Source organism: Dicentrarchus labrax, unplaced genomic scaffold (assembly GCF_905237075.1).
Source record: "Dicentrarchus labrax unplaced genomic scaffold, dlabrax2021, whole genome shotgun sequence".
NCBI classification, from domain to species: Eukaryota; Metazoa; Chordata; class Actinopteri; family Moronidae; genus Dicentrarchus; species Dicentrarchus labrax.
In genome coordinates this window covers 3,274,786-3,301,029 of record NW_026136703.1, presented here as the reverse complement: position 1 = coordinate 3,301,029, position 26,244 = coordinate 3,274,786, and the positions used below count along the sequence as shown (strand labels likewise).

Sequence of the window (26,244 nt, the reverse complement as noted above, 5' to 3'; positions counted from 1 at the left end):
TGTAACCCACAAAGTGGAATGAACATTTCTCCATCCCCTAGATATTTTTTTGTATAATTTCTCTGCTTTTGTCACAGATGTTGCGTCAGTATCTGCTAATAAAATCCAGTTATTATGCTAATTTCCAACAGTCTGCTTATTTAATATTTAAAAGAGGCTTCTTCACAGCAGACACCTCATTGACGTGCACATATACACAGGGTTGTTTCGTCAGCACATTCAGACTGTTTGAAAAAACTCCCAGAATCATTCATTCACTACTCATTGTAACACAGTGGTTCTCAACCTTTTATTTTATTATTGATACACATCAGGCCACAGACCTGTATTTGATAATTAGTAGTCTCAGGAACCTCCCTGTTGTTATCTGTTGTTGTCTGATAAACAGACCCTTGGAGGACAATAAATTAAAATGAATTGAATTGAAATGTGAGACCTATTAACATATATACACATTCTCTCATTGGGCTAACTTGTAGTTAATGAAATAATACAATAACAATAAAATTCTCCCTAGTAGTGAAATAAATAGTTTTTTCTGGGTCCCAGTTTGAGAACCACAGCTATAAGAGACACATATTCTGTAAATAATGTTATAAGGAGTACAATCTAGACCTGCTCTATTTAAAAAGTGTCCTGAGATAATTTTTGTTATAAATTGGCGCTATACAAATAAAACTGAATTGAAATGAAAAAATTTACTTTGGAAGATGCAGAGCATTGCATTGTGACATTGTTGCCATTGACATTACTTTTTCCTTTCATTGTGGGATACTATAAAAGGCAGAGGCTAAACTATTGCTTTTAACCTCATTCAGGGAAGTTTCTGGCCACACTTGTCAGATTCAGCTTCAGTCAACTTCTGTATCACAACATAAAAACAGTCTGGGCTAGTGGGTCAGTCCAAGGCCCCCAAAATAGCATTAGTTTATGGCTGGGCCCCCCTTTTGCAAGATGTCTTACAAAAACACTTCTGAATATATTTCCTTACTTTTATTAATGCACTAATAATCATTTGCGTTTAAATCTTTAATTATTGAATTATATTCAACAGTGTGTCCCGTCTGTCTGTAATTACTTTTACATGCACACTAGTGTCCTTGTTACAAGTCTTATCGTATATGGTTATAATCATATCAGATATTATGATATGAAACAAAAGAAGCCTTGTTCTCTATATCCCATATCTAGGTTACTGACTGTGAAGGAGCCTTTGACTCCTCAACAACTGTGAGTCTCTGAGGTGCATGTTTATGATCCATCGCTTGCGAACACTCACTGTCATATTCATTTCAACAGATGGCTGCGTCTTATTTAGACCTTTATTTAACAATGTAATGGATGCAAAAGCATGAGTAGGACAGACTTTTCGAAGTAGAAGCGGTGTCTAAAATGTATCAAAAAAAATATTTCTTCCTCCTCTTTGGTGCCCAGCTCCTTTTGGTGGTCAACCTAGGTGACCGCCTAGCTTGCTATGCCTATAAACAACCCTGACCTGAAGTCTAAACAGAAACAAATCTACAATAGTCCCACTCCCTGAATATGCTTGGGATTCCACACAATAAGATCACAACTTTCTTATATCGCATGACTGCTCTGATAGGCCAGAAGTCGGTTTAAATGCATTCAGACTCGATAGCCTATCTTGCCATAGGTAGCTCAGATGTTGCTGTTTTTGACTCAATTTTTTGGATCCGAATGATGACCAATTTGCTCTGCCCAACCCAAATCTTTTTTTTTTGTGAAATTCTGAAACTTGAATTTTTGGATCTGAATTTGTGAATGCTAAAAAGAAATCAATTCAAATTCAGCTTTCGCAAGAGAACAAATTAAGTACAAACATGATTTTCAAGTAAAATATTTCAAAGCTATGACTTCAGTGGCTGTTAAAATTCAAATATTTTGTCTCTTATCACCTTCCATAGAACTTTAACTTTGATGTATGTTCTGTACTTTTTCTAGTATGAGGTTTTTTCTGCGTTGGAGTTCCTGTGAAACAACCCATGGTCTCTCCTGCTGTGATCATGTCTCACACTGTGTTGCAAACAAAACTCTCACTTGTCTCACTTGGAAAATGATGCTTTTTATTTCAGGAACTTTCCTGCATGTGACCCCATTGTCAATTCTCCCGACACTGGAATAACCAGCCTGTTCTGGGAAGTACTCCAACCAAGAACCTCCAGCTTTCGGTGGCAGTGTACTCAGTATAAAGCATCTTTATTCAAACTTGAAAGGGGACATGAAAAAAAACTCTGTGTGCTCAGAGTAGTTGAATATGGCTAATACTGTCATAGCAGCTGGTTCAGATCAAATTACAGGACATGCTACTACATAAACCTTTTCCATCATTTTTATCTACCATCAGATCTTCGAGCTACGCAACTGCAGCTTTTCCAGTGTGACACCTTTTGTCTGTTTATTGAGCCAGCAGTTGTGAACAGGTAGAAAACCCTCACATTTCGTAATGCTACAGCGCCTCAGTGAGAAGGACAAAGTGATTGGTGAGGGTTGTTGGTGAAGGCTGACTTTCCAAGGATTTCTATATTATTTACATTGTAAAGGTGTGTTTGATTCTGCATGAAGGTGATAGGGAGGGCGCCATAAAAACATGCCACACACTTCAAATAATAAGTAGTATGATATCACATGGGGAGCAATGTAAAGATTGTAAATTTTCACCTGTGCCACACAGCAGTAACAGCAGTAACCTGTAACCCTTAAAAACAGTTCATCTTGAAAATTATAAGAAGGCTGAACAAAACATGAATGCAGGTGAATAGGGTAAAAAAAAAAAATATATATATATATATATATATATATATATATATATAAGTATAAAGATATCACCATGAAAATTCCCCTGTTAATTACATTATTATTATATTTACTGAAATGTTATGTTTAAATATGCAAATGAGGTATTATATAATAAAAATGTGCAGATTTGCATACATTGATCCTAATGGTATCTGCAAGAATGCACTTGGCCTAAATGAAAACAACCAATCAGAGCAGAGAAAGATAGTTAATTGTTGAGACTGTCACATGTACCGTCAGGATATAATGAAAGTTTCAGCACATATGACAAAAACACATAAAAAAAGACCTACTGCAGCTTTAAAAAAAATAAACAACACTGTTGGTTGAGGTTTGCGGGATGAAATTATATACAAAACAATTTAATATCTAAATGATGTAAAGCAACAACCACTAGGACTTTGTATTGCAAGAATCTGGCGATATGATAAGTATCAGTAGGGGTTACAATTCAATATATTGTGATATATTGCAATTTAATATAAATCAGATTTTAAGAAAACTGTTACAGTATTGTCGCTGTAACATCCAACATCATAGCCCTCAGTTTACGTTTACAACACTGCTATCTAGAGGTTAGGGGTCTAACCACAAAAATCGATACAGTGTTTTTGAGAATTGATATAATATCACAAAATAAAACATTGCAATACGATATTTTCTTACACCCCTAACAACCAGATCACAAATACAAGTTTAAGGCAATTATAGCAAGAATGCCAATAAAGTCTACTGATATATAGATAAATATTAATATTATTTTGCAATTGGATTAAAGCCTTCACCTTGAGTTTATGAAATCACTACTGCCATCTCAAGGCAGCAGATAGACATGAGTTTATTATTTTAAAATACCATTTTCCAATGGCACTGTACTGAAGGGCAGCACTGTCACATGGTGACCCGCTGTGGTTGTCTTGATTAAACCATGCGCAATAAACAAAACTACCCCGTTATCCATGCTGGTACACACTTAAAACTGTTCAGTTAGAACTTGGATTTTGGAGGATTTCATTTTTCTTTTGTTCCCTTCACTCCTTCTCTTTGTCTCTCTTTCATTCTTCTCCAGAAATGCCAGACTACATCAGTAACAGCTGTGTGCTTTCTGGCCCTCTCTCACACTTACTTGGTATAAGCCGTTGTCATTATTAATATGAAATAATACATTTTTAAATTCTTAATTTGATTCTTTATTTGATTTCACTATTATGTGATGTGGCAGAATTTTGACTGTAATAATTTTAGATATTTTATAGGTCTGAGTCAGGGGTTCCCAAACCTTTTCATGTCACAATAGTAGCCAATAGATCATTATACACTGAACAAAATTATAAACGCAACACTTTTGTTTTTGCCTCCATTCATCATGTGCTAAACTCAAAGATCTAAGACTTTCTCTATGTACACAAAAGGCCTATTTCTCTCAAATATTGTTCACGAATCTGTCAAAATCTGTGATAGTGAGCACTTCTCCTTTAATCCATCCACCTCACAGGTGTGGCATATCAAGATGCTGATCAGACAGCGTGGGTATTGCACACCGACTTGAGTGGGCAAATGCTCACATTCGATGGCGTCTGGCACTTTGAAGAGGTGTTCTCTTCACGGCTGAATCCCGGTTTTCACTGTACAGGGCAGATGGCAGACAGCGTGTATGGCGTTGTGTGGGCGAGCGGTTTGCTGATGTCAACGTTGTGGATCGAGTGGCCCATGGTGGCGGTGGGATTATGGTATGGGCAGGCGTGTGTTATGGACAACGAACACAGGTGCATTTTATTGATGACATTTTTAATTCACAGAGATACCGTGATGAGATCCTGAGGCCCATTGTTGTGCCATTCATCCACGACCATCACCTCATGTTGCAGCATGATAATGCACGGCCCCATGTTGCAAGGATCTGTACACAATTCCTGGAAGCTAAAAACATCCCAGTTCTTGCATGGCCAGCATACTCACCGGACATGTCACCCATGGAGCATGTTTGGGATGCTCTGGATCGGCTTATACGACGGCGTGTTCCAGGTCCTGCCAATATCCAGCAACTTCGCACAGCCATTGAAGAGGAGTGGATTCTACAGGCCGCAATCAACAACCTGATCAACTCTATGCGAAGGAGATGTGTTGCACTGCGTGAGGCAAATGGTGGTCACACCAGATACTGACTGGTTTCCAGACCCCCCAATACAGTGAAACTGCACATTTTAGAGTGGCCTTTTATTGTGGCCAGTCTAAGGCACACCTGTGCAATACCCATGCTGTCTGATCAGCATCTTGATATGCCACACCTGTGAGGTGGATGGATTATCTCGGCAAAGGAGAAGTGCTCACTAACACAGATTTTGACAGATTTGTGAACAATATTTGAGAGAAATAGGCCTTTTGTGTACATAGAGAAAGTCTTAGATCTTTGAGTTCAGCTCATGATGAATGGGGGCAAAAACAGAAGTGTTGCTTTTATAATTTTGTTCAGTGTAAATTATAGTCAATCAAAATTAACAATCCTATTGGCTGTTCCAACTTCCCAAAAATGTAATAAAAGTTAAAGTTCCTTTTGCTGGGGAACCTCTAAAACCCCCTCAAGGACCCCTGTTGGTCTCAAGACCCCAGTTTGAAAACCACCGGTCTGAGTTATGAGTTATCTTTTTAGAAGACTAACATAATGTAGATGTTTTCAAGTTCAGATATTCAGCAAGGTTTACCCTCCGTAATTCAGAGATAGTCTCAAAAGTGCATGAAAAATGTCCACAAGAGCTTTTCTGATTTTTGTGAAAGCGAGAGTAGGTAATGTATTTCAGAGGCATTTTTTTTGTTATATTTGCTCAAATGATTTTTATATCCCAACAGCAATCAATAAATCAAATGCTCTGTTGCTGTCGCAGGCCTGTAAAAAGCCAGCAGCCATTTCATTCGAGTGCTGTGCATGAACAATCTCCCCTTCCTTTCCCCCTCCCACGCAGTTTACTGACAATTGCACAAGCTCTGCAGAGAAAGAGAGAGAGAGAGAGAAAGAGAGAGGTAAGCCTCCTCCTCATGCAAGATGTTATGAAAACAGAATTGCATGTGAAAAAATCCAAAATGCCAGTTTCTGGGGCAGCAAAGACAGTCAACAGAGCAGAGCAGACAAACAGCCTGCATGTGTCTGTGCCTGTGTGATACAGCCAGTGAAAGAGGCGGGGCTAGCTGTGTGTGTGCAGCGATGTGCAGTAGAGACAGAGGTGGAGGAGTCTGTGTGAATATCCCAAAATTGACAACATACCTACATAACGGGAATATCTGGCCCTCATTTCTTAGTGTTTTTTTTAGCAGTCTTTTGATAGCTTCTCCAACATTTCATACCCTAGCTTTAACAGCCTTCCCATATTTATCATAGACACCGCAGACACACTTTACAGTCATCTGGGCCTTTTCCCATTATTTACACAACCTCTAGTGTATAAAGAAATACCAATGCAATTCTAACTTGTCTTTACCCACTGTTAAAACCTCCTGTTGTAGCTACACTTTTAATTTCCACCTTAACATTTAACAGTTACGCAGCATGGTTAAAAATATTATTTTGTATATTTAGCTGGCAGCTATGTGAGCTTAAAAGACAATGATCGAGACGAGTTGTAACACACTATGCCCATTTATGTTAAATAATAACTCCAAATGCAGATATACTTGTGTGATGTATACAGACAGTAACTTACAGTACACAGCCATTATAGAGAACTGTCAATTGATGCATGGATAGCACAACACGCAACAGTTTGGGCAGGACAGCAACTGTAAAACTAAACAACATCACAGCCTTATTCATCCCTTAAAACTGACTAATGACAACCAAAATTAAAACACTGTAGCACATTTGTTCTGGTTTTTGGGGTATTTCCACTTTTACTGGACAGCTGATAGTGTAGATAGTGGCGGACAGGAAACAGTGGTTGAGAGAGAAAGCAACATGCAGTAAAGGTCCCCGGCCAAATTCGAACTGAGGCAGAGGAGGTTGTTATTTATAAAGAGCAATTGGTTTAAATAATCCATTACGAATATCAATATCATTTATAAAAAAATTCAAATTGCCTCAACAGTGACACCTGCAGTGCAGGCAAGAGGGGACAGGGCAGTCTGTGTAAAGGGCTGGTGTAAGCCAGAGGATATCAAACCTCACTGCGGGTCACTAGGCATTCTTGATTTTTAGGCTAGAAAATTTAAAAAATATACACAGTAGGCCTATATCTCAGCATTTGTTCACTTAACACATAACACAGACAGAATTGTATAAAAAGTTCATTGTACATTGTACAGTTTTGAACATAATATCAAATTAGTCAGGGGTCATCAGTTTACTAAATTATAAAATAGGGGTCCCTTCAGGAAAAAAAGTTGGGAACCACTGATGTAGGACACTGCTGACCTCCGTGGGGTGGGATCTCTTCTATCAATTTAACATACTCTTTGTATGGTAATCCGTGATTGGCCGGGCAACTCAGTTCCTCAGTTTTTGACACACATTGTACCATATCTGCCAATAAAATTACTATCTTCAAATATACCTATCATGACTTTTTAATTTAGAAATTTATTGATATTTATATAAACCTAAAATTCAACCTTACAGGAGGTTCGGATTCCACTCAAGAAGCTTTCCCAGAAGTATTTAAGGACTACAGGCGTTATGTCTGTCTACCATCCGACTGGAGAGTGATACATTATGGTCATGAAATCCTGCCTGTAGCATGTTCTTAAATGTACCCCATATAAAAGATGAAAATTCTTTTACAGCGTCCCAACTTTCGTTTCCAGGTATGGCTCAACTTCTCAGTATGCCATATATTCTGTGAATGGATTTACTGGAATGTTCTACAGCACAAGTCTCCATACCAATGCCAGATGTGTGCTCAGTAAACAGGCCATATCAGTCTAAAAACAGACACTGGCTGAGTGTGCTGGTGTATCAGGTACCATCACCAAGAATTGTGGCACTGAGTGCCAACACGTTGACTAAATGTTACTTTGTGTGCCACGAAGTCAGATATTGTGAAAAATGTCCCCTTAATGACATGAAGCAATAGGTTTATTTAAAATATGGTGTGACAATTAAAAAACATGAATCCAATGCTACATGTGTAAAGCCTAAAACTCTTTTCTGGTTTAATTAGTATCCAGGAATATAGCTTATGAGCCCAACTAACTCCTGCAACAAACAGCTGGACATGCTTATCCCTTTCAACTATTGTTACCTCCATCTAAATTTTGTACAAATAAAATCTTGATTGTCATGATGTTCTGGTTTGTCCAGGATTGTCCTGGTTTCAAAATGGGTGTCCAGAGTCCCAACACATATCTGTAAAAAAGGAAAATGTCCCTGTTTTCACCACAATTTAAATAATAGACATTTGCCATGTTCTGTCCCACTCATTAATACCTAACCCAATATGAAAACATAAACAGGGCGCCCTGGTAGCTCACCTGGTAAAGGTGGTGCAACAAGGTTGAGTCCTTTCTGCAGTGGCCATGGGTTCAAGCCAACACTGGGGCCCTTTGCTGTATGTCATCTCCTCTCTCTCTCTCCTTTTTCATGTCCTGTCTGATCAAAAAGATAATAGAAACCATGCATCAATAAAAATAAAACCATAAACAATGCACCACGCATCTGAATTTAACACTGATTTGTCTGATGTGTCTCAATCAATCAGTGTGTTGTCTAGGCCTGAGCAACAGCCCATTTGCCCTCTTTGGCTGAGCTACCCCTCTGGAGGAAATTTTTTTTTATTTTTTCTGTTGTGGCTGCATAAATACAAGTAGCTCATAATTGCTAAAGTAAGTTCAAATTTATTTGCAATATCAACATATTACTACTTTTTGACACATTTGTATCATTACCTATATCTTCTTAGGAGTTATCTTGCATATAGCCTGCCTGTCACACAATAAAAGGCAATATTACACGACATGATGCAAACATGCAAAGCTGTGCATTGTTCTGAAGCATATGTGGTATGTTATTCACCGGGCATCTAATTGGTTATACCATTTGTAGTTAATCATTTGCAGTCTGAATGCTACAGTGTTTTTATGTAGTATGCAGAGAGCATGTGCTCTCATGATCAGGAATCCTGCTGTTTAATTGATCCCCAATAAATCGCTGGGCTGCCCTATCTCTTTGTCTTGCAGAGGCATTGCCCTTTTTTGCAGGTATAGTTGCTAGCCTATGAAGCATCATCACCTGTCAGTATGCTGAAGGGAAAGTCTGTCTTTTCCAAAGAGCTCTAGGAGGCTTACTCCTTCTTAAAGTACTTGCCATCCATGATGTTGAAAGATGCATTCGGTAACCCAAAGGCAACAACCCCCCCCAGAAAAAGAAAACGTCTATGATGCACACACTCCAATCACTACTGGCCAGGTGACGGCTACACAATTATGCATTCTGACTGAAGTATTACTAATTCCTTACTCCATCCATTAAAATCAGAAAGTATTTTATGCCTTCGACATCCTATGAAAAGAAAATTCTGCTTATAGGACAATACTGAATGATCGGCATCAGAGGGGATTTAGAAATGTGAATACCCAATGCTGACTGAAAAATAGAGTAGTTTAGAGGGAGAGATTAAGCAATGTTAGATGAGGTTATCCTTGAACACTGAGATGTATTGGTTCAACTTGAGGTTTAATTAACAGGTACCTATGAACTTCAAATCAGGTAACCTACAATTTAATCCAACCCAACATTTTCAAAATGACCAGTTGAACCTAATTCAGTTGAGTTCAAATTTAACTATATATATATTAGAATTATCTTTAATCAATTATGATTATTGCAGGGTCATTTTTATTGAACAATTGCTGTCTTGTGTTGTTTTGTTCACTGCTCGACAGGACTATTTGGAAAGAGGAGTATATGGGAGATTGTGCTTGGAAGAGGAGGGATCAATAAATGTGACACAGTGTGTTGGACTCTATTACAACCCCTGTCACCCCAACCCTCGGCTGTGTAAATATGTAACAATGAGTAAGTCTGTGCAGATGGCATAACCTTATATAATGTTACGAAAGAGCTGGGTTGCATTTAAAGGGATCATCCATGAAAGGTCTGCAGTGTGTTTGGCTTCAGTTTGACCTTGTTGGTGGCCGTCAGACTTTGCAGCATTATACAACTCTCTGGAGAGCCCAACCTGGACAATACCACAGAAGTTACCGCAGATTACATAAAATACTACTTCAACAACAAACCTTACATCATGAAAGAGGTGAAGGAGTGTATGAACAGAAAAAAACAGGCAAGACCAATGACCACCTACAACTAAAAACTGTAGAAAAGGAGTTGAACCAAAGGAAACCCTCCAGGCTACGAATCCTGAAAAACTAAAAAACAAGAAACCTACAAAGAAATCTTTACATGTTATAGGTGAAGTGGTTGGTTTTTAACAAGGTTTTACTATTATGACTTCTCTGCTGAATGTGACATGGTGTTTGATGGTATTGCCATTGACAGGCGAGAGATCGACCCTAAATCTGTCAACAAGACCTTTAAGCAAATAAATAGTCATGTTTCCATCAAAGTATTTTGATACGCATTTTGAAGAATCGCTTTAAACAACAACAAAATCCTAACAAGAGTGTAATTGATTTACATGATATTAAAAACCATTCAATGAATAGTGGGGTGATCGTTCTTTTGCCGTCGCTGCTCCCAGACTGCGGAACAAACTGCCCCCTGACATTCGCACCACTACTGAGCTCAGCCTTTTTAAATCGAAGCTTAAAACCCACTTTTTTAGATTAGCATTCAATTCTGACTAGGGCAGTACTGTCTCTTAGGTGTACTCTTTCTGTCTGCTCCTTTCTATGCATTTCTGGAAGACTTTTAATACCCTGCAGTGTTGCAGCACTACGGCACTTTTAATTGTATTTGTATGTGTTATGTATTGTTTTATGGGTTTGTTGTAAAGCACTTTGGGTACCTTTCGGCTATTGTAAAGGGCTGTACAAATAAACTTGATTTGATTTGATTTGTCTCTGGAACTGTCTCTATTCTCCCATACGTGTTTGATAATGTAATACGTGTAATTGATTTACATGATATTAATTCCCATGAAACCATTCAATGACCCCTTGTGCCTGTATAAAATTCAATTCAATTCAATTCAATTCAATTCATAACAGAAGTTATCTCAGAACACCTTTCAAATAGAGCAGGTCTAGACCAAACTCCTTATAACATTAAAAATAAATAAGCATCTGCAATTGCGTTTCTCCACTCATTCATTTACCTCTACCTGTCTGTAGTAACCAGTCCATAGCAGATGCTTGTGTTAGGTATTACCATCACATTAGCAATTACTTTTGTCAGTACAATGTTATAACCAATAGAAGTGATAGCAGGAGCAGTAAAATTAAAACCCAGCTTGCAATAATCTGGTGCCTCTTGTGGCGGCAACCTAAGAACCAGTGGTGAAGGAGGCCATCAAGCTGAAGGAGACCTTGCAGGCTTGGTTGGCCAAGGGGTCTCCTGAAGAGTTGCGCCTTTGGGGGTCACCAAAACCAAAAAATGGGTGTGGGAGGAGTTTGGTAGGCCATAGAGAAGGACTGAGGCTCAGAGGTAGAGCGGGTCATCCACAAATTAGAAGGTTTCTGGTTGGATCCCCGGCTTCTCCCGCTGCATGTCGAAGTACCCTTCAGCAAGAAACTGAACCCCCAAATTCCTCCTGATCAGTGTGTGAATGTGCACAAATGAGGTAGTTTGTACAGGTCCATTTACCATCTTTGCTCAGGTTGTGTCCAGCGGGGGAGGAGGACTGCTGACCCTGACTGGGGATATTATCAAGTTATCACTTTGAGGATTTCCTGAACACAACCAACACATCCTTTGTGGAGGAGGCAGGGTTTGGAGACTCACCCATATCCCTGGCAGAGGTCTCTGAAATAGTTAAGAAGCTCCCCTGGTGTAAGGCACCATAACCCTAAGATGCTGAAAGCTGGAGGTTATTATGATGCTTTGCCTGACACACCTCTCCAGTGCCTGCAGAATGGCAGACCAAAGTGGTGGTTCCCATTTTTAGAAAGAGGAATTGGATGGTATGCTCCAATTATTGGGGTCGATCTAAGTTCCAATCCTCTATGGCCATGAGCTTTGGGTAGTGAATGAAAGAATGAGATTGTGGAAATGAGTTTCCTCACCACGGTGACTGGGGTCAGCCCCAGAGATATGGTTAGAAGCTCAGACATCTGGAGGGAACTTGGAAAAGATTGGCTGCTCCCTTCCGTCTGTGGTTTAGACAACTGATCAGGATGCCTCCTGATGTCCACTACTCTGCTCTACTTCCACCACAAGTCGATCTGCATTGTACGTAGAATTTAGGTGGGAGCACTATAACCACAACAATAACCAGACCAGGGAGGGTAAATACATCTAAAATACAAGACCATAAAAATCAATTCCATCATTCAATTGAATCATTGAATCATTCTTGTAAAAAAGATTATTATTTTCTAATATAAAACACTGAGGGCTCTTTTGTTCTGCAGACACAAAGCCAGCTAGGCTAAGAAAAACACATTTTTATGCAATGTTCCTCAGGTACTAGTCAATTTTTGGGTAATTTCCTGGCTCCAATAGAATGTGTTTACACTGAGGTAGGTGCAGCCAAGGCTGTATTTATCCTGATTAGATAGTACAGGGCAATTTTCGTGTCTTTGGCTGGCAGAGGCACAGACCCCTCCACCTTTCTCTCTCTCTCTAGAGAGAGAGCTCATTGGTTGTTTTCATTCAGGCCTGGTGAATTCTTGCAAATGCCATTAGGAGCACTAGAACGAGCCAGATGAACATGATTATTTCACAGATTATTCGTCTCATTTAACACTGTCAGGATATAGTGAACGTTTCAGCAAATTTGACAAAAAGTTATTTTTATTAAAGTTATCTACTGCAGCTTTAAACAAAAATATATTCGGTTTAAGACTATGGACTAAGTTATTGAGTATTAATATTTGGCCCATTTTGGTAATCAACCTTTGTGACATTAATTTAATCTGTCACAAGGAGACACACATGCAAGCACAAAGACAAACACATTTGGATGGTCAGCATTGTTGGCACAGAGGGCATGGGTCAGGGGCAAAATCTTGTTTTCATCCTGCTCCTCCCCTTCAGACAAGGGATTAGCAAAGGTCATTCTAACCAGCCCAGACACACAGACACACAGACAGTCTCTGAATAGCTGCCAGCACAGTGGCTCAAAGTGGGAAGTTTTTTTAAAAAAAGGCCTTACTTTGATATTCCTTTTTATTTATGTTATCAAACAGAAATAGAAATGTTATGCCGGAGATTGGTTTCAGTTTGCCAGGATTCACCAGTCTCATTGGGCTGAACTGAATTGTGAATTTAATGATTTCAGTAGGATAACATGAACAAAAATTACAAAATGTACCTCAGAAAATGTTCACACTAGGTAAAGCAAGTGATCCTTAAATCATTTAGTTTTTTTTTAACTTGGAATCCAGTATCCTGGATATTTAGAGTGTTTTTTATATTAATATTCTCATCCATAGGCCATTATGTAGCTCTAATACTGCTGACACCTATTTAAGTACAGTAAAGAAGTTTTTTTTACTGGGAATACACAAGTAGTTCCTTCTCAGTAGTTCTCAATAATCATCTTAATCATCATATGCACAAATGATGCTGACACCAGTAATAAGTAAAAAATTGTGTAGGTTTGAAAATAAATTGGGAGACAAAAAAATAAAACAATCAAAACTAGTATAGAGTATAACAAGCACAGTATAATAGTATAGTATATAGTACAAGAAAAACGGGTTTAGAGCACATGGACACCAAGAAGTCCATCAATCCAAGGCTCAAATGTGTCAACATTTCTTATTAATTATCAGTGCAACTGAGGACATGCGGTGACATTCTGAATATGAATATGAATATAAAACATGTACAATAAAAATGGATTTGAAAAAACATCTTCACACTCACAGTAATGTGAGCTAATAAACTGGTTTACACAGTACATCACATTGGCTATCTGTAAGCTATTTCCTTTCCAGCTTTGGAAACAGACACAGTGGAACTGTTTTAATGTGTACTCCTTAATTATAATAGTTGATGTGGGGAGGGGAAGAAAAACTAATACTGCCTTTGACACTCACTGACAAATTAATACTATTGCTGTTATTACTACCACTATCCTCACCACTAATAACGCTAATAATCAATTTGATAATAATAATAGAAGGGAGGGTACAAGCAGCACATCTGCCACAGCCATAGGCAGTGAATCAGTGTTGGGGCGACTCCTGGTGGCTCCAGAGCAGGCTGGCAAGCCCAACCCAGCTTTCTGGGACTAGTTCCATGCACTTTAAAGAACATTGGAACTACTTTTCCACTTTTAATGGTTTAGGCATCATAGTCATTACTGGCTGTGTATCTGACACATACAAAATCCATAAGGGCACCATCAGACTATGAATGGATCTTCATATTTAAAAATATATCTTCATGTAAGACACACCAAGTAATGGACTACCATCACATTTGACATGCTACATATGGTGCAGATAGTGCATGTGTATGCCAAATATGTTTAGCTACAAGTTATGTAGCTAGCGAACAGTAAAAAATTGACAACCTGTCAGGCATACTTACCCTTACTTACAATCCGTCCTTTTTTCCCCCCTACCTCATCCCTCCCTCTGCTCATCCTTATTGATATCCGTTTACACTCTTCCTCCTTTCATCCCTTCTTATTTAATCCCCTGCATACCTTTCCCATCTGTCCTTTTGTCTGTTTTTTTTATTGTGTTCCACAAAGCTCACTCCTGGGTCCCCTCTTCTTCTCCATGTACAGAAGGACCCATGTTGCTGTCATGTACTCAAATTTCCCATCACTGCTTATGATGCCAAGTTATTTATCTTTTTCCCTTCACTCAGGTCGAGGCATGCATCGCTACTTGCCTGACAGATATATTGGAGTGTCAAATGTCAAGGCACTGCATAAAACTCAACCCATTGATAATACTGTGGTGGTACCAGCTTGGACAGCAAGGTCTAGATAGGATGCTAATTTTGGTCCAGCAACCACTCATGTTGTTTTGCCACTCACAATTTCATGTCCGCATTCCACTGGAAATCCCCAAATCCAGACCATACCCATGTGGTCATTCTGTACATGGGCCTTTGTTGCAGGGTCAGTTGCCCTCTATCACCAACTGATAAAAACACCCTAAGGTAGCGAGTACCAGACAAAGTCATTGATTAAGAAGACACAAATGCCATCTTAGGTATGAAGTAGTAGTGGAATGTCATCATGGATAAGGGATATTGGTGCTTGATGCAATCAATATACTCACATTCTCTTGAATATATTTCCTTAAGGATAATGGAAACATACACTGATTTTTATTTTTCCACATTTTAATGGAAGTATGCTTTCAGACTAAATTATTTTGTGCAATTTCCTGTAATTATGAATAAATTACTTTTTAATGTGACACAAGACACACGCACACCAACTTCCTTGCTTGCTTCACATTCATCATTATATTGCTTGTGTTTGCCAATCAGCAGCCAGTTACAGAAGGCCATTGCAAAAGATAACCGTTGAAGGACATGTTGACCAGACATAAAATCAAATAAATCTCATTCACACAAAATAAATAAGTAGGTCTCTCCTGCTGATTTCCTGTCTGACTTGAAGCTTACTGTTGGATGTTGGATGTTTGCTGTCTGTCTGTCCTGTCAGACAGGTCAATACTCTTTTTATACTCTCTGCCAGTGACCTAGTCAAACAGAGGAGCTCATGAGACTTTTTATTCCTCTTGCTGGCGTTAAGAAGAAGAAGTGAAAGATGAAGCCCAGAAATGTATCTCAACACTAGATGCAAGAGGCTTTTGAAGAAATAAACACTCAGAAGCTCCCAGAAGACTCACAAGTACTCACAAGGTGACCGCCCTCCCCAAGAAGCTCAGAGTATGGAACTATAAGGAAGTTGAAGAAGTATGATTATGGCCTTGCAGATGCTTCTGTGTATTGGTACACAATATACCAATATCTTCCAGGACTGAGAAGTGAAGCCAACGCATGTCTTAAACATGCATTCTATCTAATGACCAGCAGGGAGAACTCCATTGGCTGCAATAAAAATCAATACCATGCAGTTTTATGGAGAATGAGCCGACTTCTCTCTTGATTTATGAGCAGTTTCCTAATGAGTGTATGGTCTCAATCTCTAGTTTATGTCTTCTTCCATACAGCATGATGTTTATTTAGTAAATGATGATCCCATTTAGAGTCAAATAGATCATAAAGCAGGGTATGCTTTAGGCTACCTTATGACTGACAGGTCATTCTCAGTGAGTCCATCCAGCTTTTTTCCTTGCCCTTGTCGCCAAGTGCTTGCTCATGGTGTTACTGTTGGGTCTCTGTAAATAATGTTATAAAGAGTTCGGTCTAGACCGGCTCTACTTGAAAAGTGTCCTGAGATAACTTCTGTTATGAATTGGCGCTATACAAATAAAACTGAATTGTACTGAATTGAATTGAACCCACCAAACTCAGATCAAACTTTAAAACTAGGCAGTGCGGATCAAATTTTGATCAATATTCTGTTACTGTGTTGACTATTTCTCTCCTCAAATCCTTTCAGAAACATATTTTAGTGTAGTGTTCATCTGAAATACGAGATTGTGTGTGACCAGGTGAGCCTCCATTGTTTCCTGCTACAGATGAGTCAAAAATGTCACATTCGCTGGCTTAGACAACCATAATGTCAGGGCGACGACCATAATACCAAACTTGAGGCTTCAAAATGGTACTCCACAAGCTATTAGGTGACGTCATGAACGGGTACTGGTAAAGAAGATCCAGTAGTGTTACTGGATGTATGTGATGTGATGTCCTTGCTTTTCATGTGAATGACATAATTTCAGTAGTTCAGACACATTTTTCACAACAGTCATCCCTCACTTAAAACCTTCTTTTCAAGTAGGATGTGAAAAACCCTAGAGCTCCAGCTACATTGGAACAGAGGTTCATTCTCTGGAGGATGAGATACAGGTGCAAGGTATCTACATAAATAATCTGCAACCCATTCCTGTGGACCCCTGTATAGCCAAACAGCAAGAGGATTATCTAACACTAGAACTGACATGATGAAGGCCGACATCGGCCAAATATTGTGGGTTACTTGGAATAATGTGCAACCTATCCATCCTGGCATCCAGTACAGAGCATGCTACTGTTCAGACTCTGCACTGTGCAGACAAACTTGTTGGAAAACTCAAATCAGAAGAGCTAACCTTGCTTGTTTTAGCACTGGGAAAAGACATCTCCATGAAAGTGATGGCGTTCAGTGTTTCCTCAATGGGAGGGAGGCCTCAATTTGGACATCTCATCATGCTGATGGGAGAGAATGGGAGATTCTCACCTACGTGCTGTAAAGAGGATTAGGACAGTTGTCCAAAGCACTTTAGCAGGAGATACTTTGGGACTTGCAGATGGCATTGAAAATGTTGTTTTCTTTACACTCTACTCAGAGCTTACCACAGGCGATGCAAAAATAAAAAGTAGCCCATTGTGAAACTCCAGCATCAAGGAGCTCCTCCATCTTAACAGACAGAAAAAAAGCAATAAAATCAGAGCACGTGGAGCACACAGTTGTCTCACTCTCTTTAACCATTTACCAGCGGTAGTGAGAAGTGTGACATTTAGTGTTTGTCACACCTGCTGCAGTCCCCTCATAGTCTCCAGCATGGAGCAGAACTCTGGTGTCACTGTAGTTGGTTTAGTTGTGGCTAAATATGATCAAGCAGCACACAAGGTCAATTACAGCTAAATCCATGTGTCTGTCTAAATATTCTATAAGGTCCACTGTGTAACCTTTAGGATGATCTATTGTCAGAAATTGAATATAATATTCATAGTTTCATAAGTGTGTAATCATTTGAAAATAAGAATCGTTACCTTAGATTTAAACATTTGTATCTACAGAGGGAGCGGGTTCTTTTCTACACAGTCCACCATAGCCTAGAACAGACAAACCAAACACTGGCTCTAGATAGGGCCATTTACTTTTTTCGCGAGTTTCGCAACCACCATAAATTAAATACACACTTGGAAGGCTGGCTGTATTCAGTTAGTTGCCATCTGACTTCACTGCTAGATGCCAGTAAATCCTACACACTGGTGTAGGATTTGTAGAATATTGAATGAAGATATACACAAAGTGCCTGCTGGGTTTTGGTGAGGTTTAAGGTCTGTGATCCTCTGTCAATGAGGCATGTGAAATGTATTTTTGCTGTGTTGGTTGGTATGACAGTCCAGTAATATGGCACCCCTTGTCAAAAAGGATCGCTGCACCTCAGGGTTGTAACTGTCTGGATGCCTGGCGTGCTGTGCCCTGGGGTACAGAGCACTGGGGCATCTTTGAAAATAGAGGGACCGAGGTCTTGGCAAGATCTGAGTAATTTTATACCAGGAAGACGAACTCTTTTGGATTACTGCACCACTGAGCAGCAGCCATAGGAATGAAATGGAGCCAAGTGTCATGGTGTTGCAGAAAAACTGTCGCGCCCATGCTGGGGCTAACACTTAGTGAACAGGACAAAAAAAAAAGCACAATAATGACTAAAATGAAGGATTATGTCATTAAGGTTAGTATTACTGTACCTCAGCATAGTTAAAAAAGTTTGCATCTATCTTAATTAATTACTAATTTGACATTGGTTACAGTAGGATAGAGAGGCTGACAGGACTGGGTATTATTCTTCGAGAAAGAACAAGCAGAGAAGTTGAACCTAGAGCAGATTGTGGAGGATTTTGTGGTGCACAACTTCCTTCTAAGCAATGATTACAGCGCTGGTCACTAATATACGAAAGCCACTACTGCCATCTACTGTCAAAAAAGGCTACTTAATTTTCTACAGTTGGAAGTTAACTGTAGGGCTGCCAACTTTTCCATTTAGTTTGGAGTGAGATTCAGTATTGCCAGTTGTGGAGGATGTACTCAGACCTTGTACTTAGGTAAAAGTACAAAAAATGGCATAAAAATATAAAAGCACCCTAAGTAAAAGTACTCATTATGCAGAATGGCCCATTTAAGAAGAATGTATATTATATTACCCGATAATAATTAATGATGTATTAATGTGTGCTGGTAAAGGTGAAAGTGAATTTCAAGTACTTTATATAGTGCTGGGTAGCTGATGAATTTAACCCCAGGGATAAGTATTATCTAAATCTTACCTTATAGTAAAGCTGCACTAGGTAACTTTTATACAAATAGCTTTTTGTAATATTGCTGACACTTTCACTATATCCTGACAGTAGCACATGAGACAGATAATCTGTGAAACAATCATGTTGCTCTGGCGACACCTTGCGCTCCAAATTATGATTTCTTTTATAAACAAGGTTTTCAAAGTTTCTAAGGTAGAAAAAGTAAGGAATTGCAGATTTAACTCATATAGTGGTTATGCTATATAACCAATATTTCAACTGACACTCAAATGAACAATTTCCTTCATGTTCTTCTAGTTGTTCATATTCATAATATGAGAGCTTCTGGAAAAAATCACAGCTTTAACTGGACATAATAAGTTTAACTCTGTGAATAATGGCTAAAATGTGTTGTCTCTAGACAAAGTATTAAAACAAACTCAACCATTTTGACCGTCATACCAGTCAAATTTTTTATGTTTCTAATGTAGATTTTGTCTACGAAGACCTTCTGGGAAGAAATGAACACTTAATCTAACACAGTGGTCAAGTTACTGTAAACATAACTCAGCTGTGTGGAGAGATTTATCACAGGGTATGATTTCAGGGTCTACATCATTGACCTGGATTAGACTTTCTGTGACCCTCATATCCACTGTTGGGCAACACAACTCCCTAATGTTATTTTTATTTGTTGTGTTTGCTGAACTCGTCTTGATTCTCCTGTAATGAGATGGTAGTGTATTTTAAGAAAGCAGATCATTGATGTTTGTGTGTGTGTGTGTGTGTGTGTGTGTGTGTGTGTGTGTGTGTGTGTGTGTGTGTGTGTGTTGAGTGAGTCAAAAAGGTCAAATACATGTGTATGTGCCAAATGCTTCAGTGTTTGTGCGTTAGTGCCACTTCCAGAACAGGTCAGGTGATGTTTTCCCTCAGACAGACAGATGGTCAGACGCTTGTGGCTGCTGTGAGATGGACGGATCAGACAGACAGGCAGCAGCAGGTGTTGTCCCAGCAGAAGAAAGACACCTCAGCAAGGCTCCCTTTGTAACCAGCCTGTGTGTCCGGCTTTCCATTGGCCTTCCTCCTGAATATCTGGGTTGTCAGTGGCTAATGGAACCTTCCTCCCATGCATGTCAAGTAACTCTGGTTAACCTGGAGGCTGTGTAAATCCATTCCACATTTGGGACCCCCAGCCTCTGTCTTTGTAAACTTGGAAAATAAAGTCCTGGGTGGAGTGAGAATTAAAGCTACAGTAGACATTTTTTATAAAAATAACTTTTAGTTGCAGAAATTGAAAAAAAAAAAAAAAAAAAAGATTTTCTTCACTATATCCTGACAGTATTACATGAGACAGATAATCTGTGAAAACATCCGGTTCCTCTGGCTCCTCCTAGTGCTTTAATGGTATTTGCAAGAATAAACCGGGCCTGAATGAAAACAACCAATCAGAGGCTTTGGGTTAGAGGCTTGATTGTTAGTTGATAAATTGAGTCTCATTCCCAGAATTAGTTTTTGACAACCTGGGGCTGACACTCAACAATCAGGTATCTGTCTCGGTTCTGATTGGTTGTTTTTGTGCTGGCCCGGTGGATTCTGATACTGTCATGCATATTATGAAAGTTTTAAGTCAAAGAGCTTTAATTTGTTTTTAACTACTGCAGCTTTAAGCCATAGCCACTTCCTGACAACTGAACCGTTTTATTGTTCACCTGTTTTGGATGGCATGTTTCCTAATAAGAAATCTTTGAGAGTCTAACGTGGGGGAGCACACGGATACAGTGTACATCTCCACATACAGTGTTAAACAGGGTCATTTATTTAGCGCTGATATGGCAGAAGGGACAGAACTATGATGGCGTATTAGGGCCATTGTAGGTTATGAAAAATAAGAATTTCCAATTCTAAAGTTTTAAATTCACAAGAAAAAACTTTGATGGTCTCTGAGGTTAAAGTGATGAAATTATGAGAAAAAATGGCAGAAAAAAAAATTGAGAGAGGAGAGTTTTTCAAAATAAAAGAGGAAACCATGAATAAATACCTCGAAACAAAGACAAACCTAGGGAGCAGAGCGGGACGTAACACTTAAATGAAAATACATTGTAGTAGATGTTTAGCAGAAACTCGTTTTAATTCCCAATATTAAAGTTGTACATTTACAAGACGAAAAATCTGATATTCTCTTTGGTTAAAATGGTACATTTCTGAGAAAATAATAATGACTTTTACAAGAAGAAACTTGAATATTTTCTAAATTTCATAAATTTGCGAGAAAACACTGATGTCTTTTTGGACAACAATGGAGCTCTATGGCACAGATAATAAGATTTCAGACTTGATACATACACACATTACTTGTTATTTGGATACATTCACTGCTTCTGGTCTTTTCGTAGCTTCTGTTGACAAAAAGAAAAAATGTGTGTGTAGAATATGTGCAGACTTTTTAATTTGTCCTTTAAATACTTACATACAACTCCAGAATGGCACTAAGCAGGTTGATTATCCTCAGTAAAATACTTCTTAAATAAGAAAGGCATAACATGGAAGTAACGCATCATTTTTTTTACTTACTGAGTTACGGCTAGTAGTTTCCTGGTGCTCAAGTCTTTGTGCAAAGCAAGATTAAATAAAGTTTAAATAAGGGTTAAATAAGACACACAGAGATTAATTGTACTTTTTTAAAACTAACTGTTGGATTGACAAACATGTCTGTTTCTCAAAAAGTCATGTTCCTTAAGTATCATTCGATGGTGACAGTCACCCTCCCTGCTGTGACTTTCAGAGGGTGTTTGGAACATGTGGTGGAGAAGTAGGGTCTCAGACTGCCGCTCCACTGCTCTTTAAAACGATGGATCAGGGTGTTGTCGTTGGCATCAGAGAAAGTCAGACACCCTCTCTCCCAGTCCAGCTGAATTCTGATTCTGGGTGGCCTTCGTCTCAGTCTGAGGGGGCTGCTATGGCCGGGGGAGGCCCAGAACTCTCCAGAGGAGAGTGACACAGTCCACAGGCCACCACCAGGGTCTATATCTGAGGCAGGACTGGGGTTTAGATCAGAGTTGGACCAGTCCTTTCTGTGGATTGTCTCACTGGCCACACCGAGAGACCAGTGACTGTTATCTCCCACCTCCACCTCCCAGCTGTGCCTCCCTGAGCTGAAGCACTCGGAGCCCAGGATGCTCTGCGGGCTCACAAACCTCTCGGGATTATCTGGAAGAGGCTGCTCCTCACACACAAACACACTGGACAGGTCAGGAGACACACCCAGACACACCGAGCCTGTGTTTGGGTCCATGGTCACCGGAACTGAGGAAGTGAGAGACAAAGAAACAAAGGTGGGAATCAATACCTACAGGCAACACACAGCACACATACAGTTAATTACCACGTGTGCAAGTAAACAGAACAATTTGAAAACCTGAACAATAAGCCTAGCAATGATATCAGTTTGACAGAAAGTTGGCACTTGCAATTATCTTTGATGGGAGAAAAAGGCAGGTAAGAACCGGTCACACAGAGATCCATCGCTAGAAACACATCACTGGGGCGCCTGGATAGCGGCGGCCCAGGGTTGAAATCCGACCTGTGGCTCTTTGCTGTGTGTAATCCCCTCTCTCTCTTCCCCCTTTCCTGTCACTCTTCAGCTGTTACTATCAATTATATGCAATAAAAGCCCCAAAAATAGAAAAAAAGAAACGTTTTGCCAACAAAACCATTGTTTTCTTGTGGTATGGCGCTTCTGGTGTGTGCTCCTCTCTTGCCCCGTGCCTCCTGTTTTTCTAGCCAATCAAATCAAGCAAGAGCATCAAAATAACAATGCTTCCCCGTGTAAGGAGACGCCATTGCCACTCACATGATTGGTACATTATTGTGACTGTCATTAAAAAAATGACGTTTATAAGCACAGAAGAAGAACTAATACTGCGCTTGATTCCAAGTATAGCCTCTGCCGCAAACAGCAATCCACCTGATGTCACCGCAACCCATTTAGAGGCAGACTGGGCACACATTGACCCAGCTCCAGAGATGGTCCATCTTGGGCAGAACTTTGCACAAATTGGCCCGTTTCAACCGGAAATAGAAACACAAATCAACGCAGCATGGTTTGACTCTGTGTGGCCAAAAGAGCTAATGGAAAAGCCCTATTATTTTTAATCATGAGTAAATTATATCATCTTATGTCATAAAATCTGAACTATCCAATCATTTGCTGTGTGCTTTGCTCACAGTACTGGATGATCTTCAGCATCTTGTCCCAGACTTGGTACTGCACACAGCTCTGGAGTTTGGCCACATCAAGCAGAGCTCTTGATCCCAGTTCAGGCTCCTCTACTCTGCACTGAGCCCTGGAGCAAACAGCAGAGACTGGAGATGACCTACAGTACCACACTACAACATCTGTATGGTTGGCATTGTGTGCAACACTTGCAGGTAAGGTACAGTATGTGGTGAGGCAAATCCCATGATTTACAGTAAGTACATAAAATATTTGAGTTAAACAGACATAGATTAGAAAACGCTTTGTAGGAATACAACTATAAATTCCATAATCCTTGTAGTAGCATTAAGCACAAATAGATATTCCCTTTTTTGTGAAATTAAGTCAGTTAAATTGTTAGCCAGTATATGATTTTTAGTAAATACTGACTGATAATACTAATAAAACTCAACCATAGTCACGGTTAGTATTTTTTGTACCATTATGTGTCCAATGAAAATGATTATTTTGTGAAATGGATTATGGATTATGAAATGGATTCTCATTGAACACATTAACTTAATGAGCTCACCTTTCAGAGGCCTTCTTGTAGTTCTGTGGGGACAGAGGAGATACAGATAAACTACTCTCTTCACAAAAGAGGAGTGGAAACAGAACACAACCTTCTTAAAAAAGGTTTGTTAAACTTGGCACAAGGACCTGGTCAGAAGTTTCACCTCCAAGATATGTCTAAATTTAATAGTTGATTGCCATGCAATTGCAGATGATGGACCCTTTCCCTCTGTGGTATTCTTTCTCTTGAACTACCGCCAAGTCAAATGACATGTGATTTTCCACACATGCTAATGAAAGTTAATGACCTCCTTGAAAATGTGTAGAAAGGTGTAGATGTGTCAATGGTCCTCCACAGCAGCACATTGCTAATATAGCCACATATTATATGACAACATTTAAAAATATGACAACATTTAAAAAAAAATCAAATTACCTACTGTAGCTTTAATGCAAAGGTAAATAAACTGCAATTTCCCAGCTTGGGATCAATAAAGTATCTATCTATCTACCTTTCTATCTATCTATCTATCTATCTATCTATCTATCTATCTATCTATCTATCTATCTATCTATCTATCTATCTATCTATCTATCTACCTTTCTATCTATCTATCTATCTATCTATCTATCTATCTATCTATCTATCTATCTATCTATCTATCTATCTAAACACATAAGCACACATAAATGCCTACATTTATTTTAATGTTATTTTTGGTGCATTTAATGGGATATTAATGTATTCATTGAGTCATTTATTTATTTATTATTTTAGCAGATGTGACCCTCCATGTGACATGATTGAACTGACTGGACCTTGTGGTGAGATTGATTTCTAAATGTTACACTTATTTACTGTCGAAACTAGCTGAAAGTTACAGAATCATTACATCGTAATGTTTCAGTGTAGATATATTTGAGAGTTTACTGCCTTATGTCATAATAATAAAGCGAGACTGACAAACACAAAAGCATGTTTACAGTGATACATTCCACACCTCAGGCAAGTTTCAGAATTTGATTTACATATTGTACATAGAATAGCTGACAAATACACTGACATTTGACTGCTGAATAAATTTACTGTGATGTGTGAAAGTATGCGCTTTACATTGCAAGAAAGACTACTTTATAGTGGCATAAATCAGTTGTTTTTAGTCCTGGTCCCTGGAATACAAAACTGCAATACAAATACAAACAAACTACCTTCAGAAAGAGGAAGTCATCCAAACCCATGGCCTCTTCTGTCTCTCTGATACTGTTGGTCAGTGCTCGTATGTCATTGTTGATCCTATCAATCTTTTCTTCCATCCTCTGACTCTTCTCCTCGTCTTCCTGTTTTAGCTGTGACATCAGAGCAGCCTCCTCATCACGGAGGTACTGGTGCATCTTCTCAAACTCCTCCCTTAAGACCTGGGCTGTTTGTACTGACTGGCTCTGACAACAAGTTACAGAACATCATGATTTTTTACCAAAATAATTTCTTGTCATATTTGCTGAAACTTTCACTATATCCTGACAGTAGTGACAGACAGATAATCTGTGAAAAAAATCTGAGCCAAGAAAGATAGTTGATTATTGAGTCTCATTCCCAGGGCATCAAATATATTTTAAAGCTCTACTGAAATTTCACTTACATAGAAAATGTATATTAAATGTACATGTAAATGAAAATATTTACTTAATCTTTAAATGTTTCCCTTTAAATAAAAATATGAATTCATTATATGCCCAGAACTTCTGTAAAACAACAACAATATTTCAACCATCACAGGATTCTAAATGGTTGAATAATGCGTCTTTAACACAATATGTCCAATCCAAGCAAATTTAAGATGAGAACATTCACTCCCAACTGTTAATGTCCAAAGCACATGGCTCAGTAACTCCAGCGTGAACAAGTGCAGCACTCTGAGCCAGTTCAGACAGATTTTGCTAGTTCGTACATAATGTACAATTGTGGGTTATTCTCCTACAAGTACCTTGATGTGAACAGCAGTGTCCTCCCAGGTTTGTCTGATGGAGGTTAAACTCTCTAACTGCTCTTGGAGACTTCTGACAGCAGATCGCAGCTCTCTCTACAGACAGAACATAGGTACATTATGCAGAATTATTATAGTCCAGGTGATATTGGGCTGCGAGCTAGTTCAGGCAGTCAACTCGAGCTGCGCTGATATGCACATGACATGCCTTATTCCATAATCCCTAACCAAGCGCACCCTTCCAATCTGGCGGTCTATTTAAACTGCACAGTTTCCCAGCTCTCCCTCTGCTCTGTCAATGCCGCTGTTGCCCTGCATCCGTATTACTGCTGCTGCTCTTTAAGCTATTGCTGCCTGCTGCTCTGTAAGCCCCACCACCACTTCAGCATCCACCTGTGGGCTCCGACTGGGGGTTAAGGTATTTGTGCATCACTCCCCAATATCTCTGTGTAAACATATGT

General features: G+C 39.2%; 1 protein-coding gene across 1 annotated transcript in view; it reads right to left on the bottom strand.

Moving 5' to 3' along the window:
* Nucleotides 1-21,139: 21,139 nt before the first annotated feature.
* LOC127354153 (E3 ubiquitin-protein ligase TRIM35) overlaps nucleotides 21,140-26,244 on the bottom strand; it is an 11,894-nt gene continuing 6,789 nt past the window's right edge. Inside the window, exons 2-6 of the mRNA XM_051383866.1 lie at nucleotides 25,784-25,879; nucleotides 25,008-25,238; nucleotides 23,818-23,840; nucleotides 23,255-23,373; nucleotides 21,140-22,333 (exon numbers count right to left, since the gene is read on the bottom strand). Of these exons, the coding sequence (XP_051239826.1) occupies nucleotides 21,771-22,333; nucleotides 23,255-23,373; nucleotides 23,818-23,840; nucleotides 25,008-25,238; nucleotides 25,784-25,879 (1,032 nt within the window). The 3' untranslated portion in view covers nucleotides 21,140-21,770. The remainder of the gene's footprint in view (nucleotides 22,334-23,254; nucleotides 23,374-23,817; nucleotides 23,841-25,007; nucleotides 25,239-25,783; nucleotides 25,880-26,244) is intronic.